Genomic DNA, 4,924 nt, shown 5'->3' with positions numbered 1-4,924 from the left:
TGCTCTGTTGCTTCCAACCAACTTTCTGCCCAATACCATAGACCTGTATCTTTTATCTGCCTGTGCTTTTCATGTTAGAAACACATTGTAATGGGTACTCAAACATTCACGACTTTGCGCTGTACAGTATTGACTTTAGAGAGTATGCCCTTCCTCGTTTGTTTTGTTAATAAAATTAATTTCCTCAGTCGTCTGCCCTGTGTTCTTTCCTCCTCTCTTCAATTACCTCTGACCTTCTCAATCTCTATCACGCCAAATCCATCCAGGCACAACACAAAAACTAGGTAGCCTAAATACGCACAACATGACGCAGTTGTGCCCGTAAAACGAAAAACGAAAGAAGTGAAGTTTCTCCTTCATTCAAATACGCCTGCATAATTTCTGTGAGGTTGGCTTGAGAGGAGAGCTGTAGAGGAGTCCAATCAGCTGCCATCTGGCCCAGGCTGCATTTTCAGCACCACGGACAGCGCACAAACTCTGTCCATCCAAAGCAAGACTGCTCTTTTTTAATGCTTATTTTAAGATACCCAGAAATACCCATCTTACAAACAACAACACTAATCATGTGAGTTGTGGGTCCATAAAACAACTACTATAATGAGTTTGAGTTGTCATATCGAGGTCGAGATTAAAATCTAATCAAATCTAGACTTTCATTCCTAGACATAAAGTTTACCACCAGGACTAATTAAATTCTTTGACTCCCGGTCCCGGCTACCGAATAGATTTTATTGCTTTAAGGGCTGAAAATAAATCATTTTTATGAAGTCTGGGAATCACGTCTTTTTTTTTTCTTTTTTTGGGTTTATCACACAAATGTATTTTTATTTTCATCAACACAGTATTAAACTCACTACTGGTACCTAACTTCAAAGTCCATGTGAGGTGTTACCGAATTTTGGAGACCCGTGGGTCATTGGCTCAGAGGACCCTCAAGCTTCTTCAGCTAAAGCAGCCTCCCCTTCTCTGCCATAAAACGCCACACACTGTTTGTTTCAACGGTGTGCTGACTGCAGACCAGTCTTCCTCTTTAAGAGGAGGAAAGGGGGCAACAAACTTCAGGATTGGAGCGTGTTTCCAGAGTCTGATGGGGTTTTATGGTCGTTGTTTAAAATGGAATTATCGATAAAAAGCGACAAAACAAGCATGCTTCTCGCACAGGTGATTTATATATGCCTGTAAAGCTGTGAGAATGCAAGGGAGACACTGCAGCGGCAAACATTGCTTGTCCTGAACCAGAGGAGTCACCGGCAAATGATGCCCCAATGTGAGAAAGCCTCTGGCAGAGACGAGGGAGGATGAAGACTTGGGGAGAGGAATCGAGTGCGGTAGAGGTGGAATATAATGAAGTTGAGTGGTAAAGGACTGTGCACTGTCTTCTCCAGCACCATCCTTTTCGTGTGCGCCCTGTGCGAAGTTGTCGTTGGATTAAGGTGCATCTCGTTGGGATCTACGATGAAAGCGCATTTCCACCTCGGCGTCGCGGCTGGAGCTTTCTACTCTGGGCTACTTGTGGGAATCGGGCAGGTGTTGTTGGTGTCTGCGCTGCTCTGTCGCAGGGAGAATCCCGGCTGCAGGAATTTCTTTCTCCTCGGTGTTGTCGTCTTCTTACTGGGAGTGCTCAGCGCCTTTTCTGGTGCGGTTGTAGACGGGGACACGGCTTCTTTGGTGGGGAGGAAATACTCCCATCACTGCTTCCACTTAGCTGTTGTGAACCCTGCCTGCGAACAGCTGAGGGATTACCAGCGGACTCTGGTCATCTCCACTGTTCTCAGCACCTTGGAGTGCGTCCTCGGGCTCATCAACCTAGTGGTCATCAAAAGGTACAAAAGGGCGCAGTATTCAAGGAGCCGACAATCTCAGAGGCAGCGCGCCGGTGCGATCATTCTCAGTGAGGAGCGAGACTGCTCCTCCGTGGATTTCCAGCCTGTGTCTTACATCAATTTGGGTGTCTTTAATGTGTTTGACGAGGTGGTTGCAGAGGTACAGTGTGGGGGACACCCGTCTAGCGAGCTGCCGGGATACTCGCCCACGGACCCGGAACTCAATCACTCCTTCCCTTACTCTTACCCGCTCCCCACTGAACTGCCGCCCGCATATGGGGACATCTTCCCGCTGAGGCATGCAACAAATAGCCTCTCTGGAGCAGCATCCAGCAGCACTTTCCCCCGCCTTGACAATCAGTTACTTTTGCACTGTTCATCTTCCCCATCCCAATCAAGAGCAATAAGTTAGTAGAAGGACAGCAGTGATTTTCAAATAATCCGACCCTTCCTCACACTGCTTTTTATTACATCTGCCAGGTAATTCATAGCACACAGCCAGTCAGACTGATGTACAGGAGCAGAGCAAATGGATACAGGCCAAGACAGTGCAGATAGATAAATATAACATTCATATAAGCAACAGCTTTCTAGTACACTACCTATAACAAAGGCAGAGCTTGTGTTTTGAATGTTTGCTGTCAGCATTTTTTACTGGTTAATAAAAAGCGTATTTAACCTCATCAGATGTCACGCTGCTGCAGGAGGGCTTTCGGAAGTCCTGCTGTTGTCAGTTCAAACTTATTTCCAGCAGCATCTTCTGATTGATGTGTTGCTGTTGAATCTGTTACCCCTCACTAAAGAAAAATAGGTTCACATAGAAGCAATTTTTTTTAACTTTTGATCCTCAGAAGAGGTTCAAAATCATCCACACACTAATACCATCATATTCAGTTATGTCAAAGGTAGATTACCATCAAGGATAAAGCTGTCAAAAGTTGTATGATTTAACTGCTGGAGCCTAAATGTGTATGTGGAGGATTGGAGGGAGCACAGGGACAGTCTTAATTGGCTTTACTTTAATTAATTAGTGTCAAGAAACGTAATCCCAAAACCTCATGTTTGTTGTAATTTGTTGTCTGTTTTATAAGGATCATTTCAGGACATGATACTGACTCAAGGAGGTATCTGCATTTCTAACTTTAGAGAGAAGCAATCATTGCTGAATGTTTCCAATAGGCACAACACAAAAAAGCTAGTTTTTCAGGGTGCTGGTGTTCTAAAAGCATAGGTAAATGAAATCATGTGCAGAGAAACTTGGTAAGTGGATTTCACCAAATGTTACCTGCTGTGGCCGAGCAGCACTTTCCTCTGACAGAGAAACAGGACATGAGGCTTTAGATCCAGACTCTTTACAAAAGGAATTTTCAGCCACAATTACAGCGTGTGATCATGTCAGCGGTATCACTCTATTCTGAAAGACTAAGCTGGACTAGATGTTTCTGGTGTCTGGAAGGTTTCCTGCCTTCTATTTTTACACCTTCAATAGAAAAAAAACACAGAACAATTTAATTTAGGGAGCAGAGGCAGCAAAGCAATGTTACCTCTATTAAAATCAATAATGCACAATGCTTGTCACACTTGCCTAATAAATAGTTATAGCTCATTGTAAATGTATGAAGCTTGTATAACTGCTGTTAGTCATTTTTCCTTGAAATCAAAAGTTACTGTTGAAATGAAGACAAAACAGCAAACCAGAATACCAAGGCTGATTGATTTTATTCCTTTGTCCCTGACTTGGGCACACTGATACAATTACATCATGATGAGCAGGAGGGAATTTACAAAAACACAGCATATCAGACTGTTGGCGTCTAAGTGTTAGCTTTATCAACAAATTTATTGGAAAGTAGAGAAGGAAATATATTGAAAAGAAATGTAGTGCCTAAGTTTAACTACTTTGAAGTGCATTCTCCTCATTGAGTGAGATTAAGTTCCTTAATCCCGCTGCAGCTGGAGTATTTTTTACCATGCTGACTAACATGACAGATACATCTCCAGTCTTTTGTCATTCATAAATGTCACCTTCTGTTAAAAAGAAAGAAAAACTGAGATTACATATATCTAATCCCTATTCATCCAGGGTGGTTGACGGGTTTCTTATTTCCAGCAATTCACATTCAAGTCTGCCGTAAAGAGATTCACTGACATACATTGTCTTCTTGTCTTTTGTCATTGATAATTTGCATGTCAAGCTGCTGCTGCAAGAGGAGACGGGGTGAGGTGCATTACTGAGTGTTACTATTTCATGGTGATTTTTCTGGTTACATGTTTGCCTGTAAAAACTAGAAACCACCATAGATCATCTGAAATCAACAAATGAGAATTCTAAAAAAGGCGAATAATACTGTAAAATAACAAACCAACCAGGTCTGACTGTACACTGTACCTCCTGTACTGCTTTAATGAAGGAAGAGAGAAGAGAAGAGAGATTTTCTCTTTTATTTTGCCCCTGCTGACATTGTTTCTTCTCATCCAGATCCACTGACTTGTTTGAACTGCTTTATCTGACATCTCCCTTACTGTCTTTCACAAACTCTGTCTAAGCACGCCCAACTCTCCCAGTAATGAGACAGTTGATTGGCTGTGAACCCTCTGTATCTTCCTTCTACTGGAAGAACCAGAACTTTCCATCCTCACTGTTCAGTCTCTGCTGCCAAGTCTGCTTTTTACTTTCAAGTGCCTCCCCCACTGAGTCCTCCTGGGGCACGGTAAGTCTATGAAATAGACTTTACAATGACTGTTGGACCATAACATTATGCCAGGCCTCAGGTTAGGGCAGACTATCTTCTGTGGAACAACACATTTACCTCCAAAATCTACCTGTATCTCCAAATCATGACCCTCCTCATGCCTGCCTCACAATCTGTCTCCTTTATATTACTGAGTGCACCTGTCGTCTCGTACTTTCATTTCTTTCCGCTAAGCTTTTCAAATCCTGATCATGTCGCCATGTACGCCAACCTTTCCACAAACCAAACTTACAGTCAGACAAAAGGTGTCTCAAAGTTACTGTCTCTGAGCACAATAGCCATGTCTTCCTCTACCCAAGGTTGTAGGTTCTGTGGTGATGGCGGCACATCATAAGTAGCATCAATCAG

General features: G+C 43.0%; 1 protein-coding gene across 1 annotated transcript; it reads left to right on the top strand.

Annotated features, from left to right (window-relative positions):
• Positions 1–972: 972 nt before the first annotated feature.
• On the top strand, positions 973–2,463 carry LOC117817854 (transmembrane protein 271-like). The gene has a single exon (XM_034690641.1). It carries the CDS (start codon positions 1,345–1,347, stop codon positions 2,233–2,235), a length of 891 nt encoding a protein of 296 aa, XP_034546532.1. The 5' UTR covers positions 973–1,344; the 3' UTR covers positions 2,236–2,463.
• The last annotated feature ends 2,461 nt before the right edge of the window (positions 2,464–4,924 follow it).

The sequence above is a fragment of the Notolabrus celidotus genome, chromosome 8, assembly GCF_009762535.1.
Source record: "Notolabrus celidotus isolate fNotCel1 chromosome 8, fNotCel1.pri, whole genome shotgun sequence".
Classification (NCBI taxonomy): Eukaryota; Metazoa; Chordata; class Actinopteri; order Labriformes; family Labridae; genus Notolabrus; species Notolabrus celidotus.
Note: the sequence above shows the minus strand (reverse complement) of the source record. Positions and strands in the feature narration are given on the sequence as shown.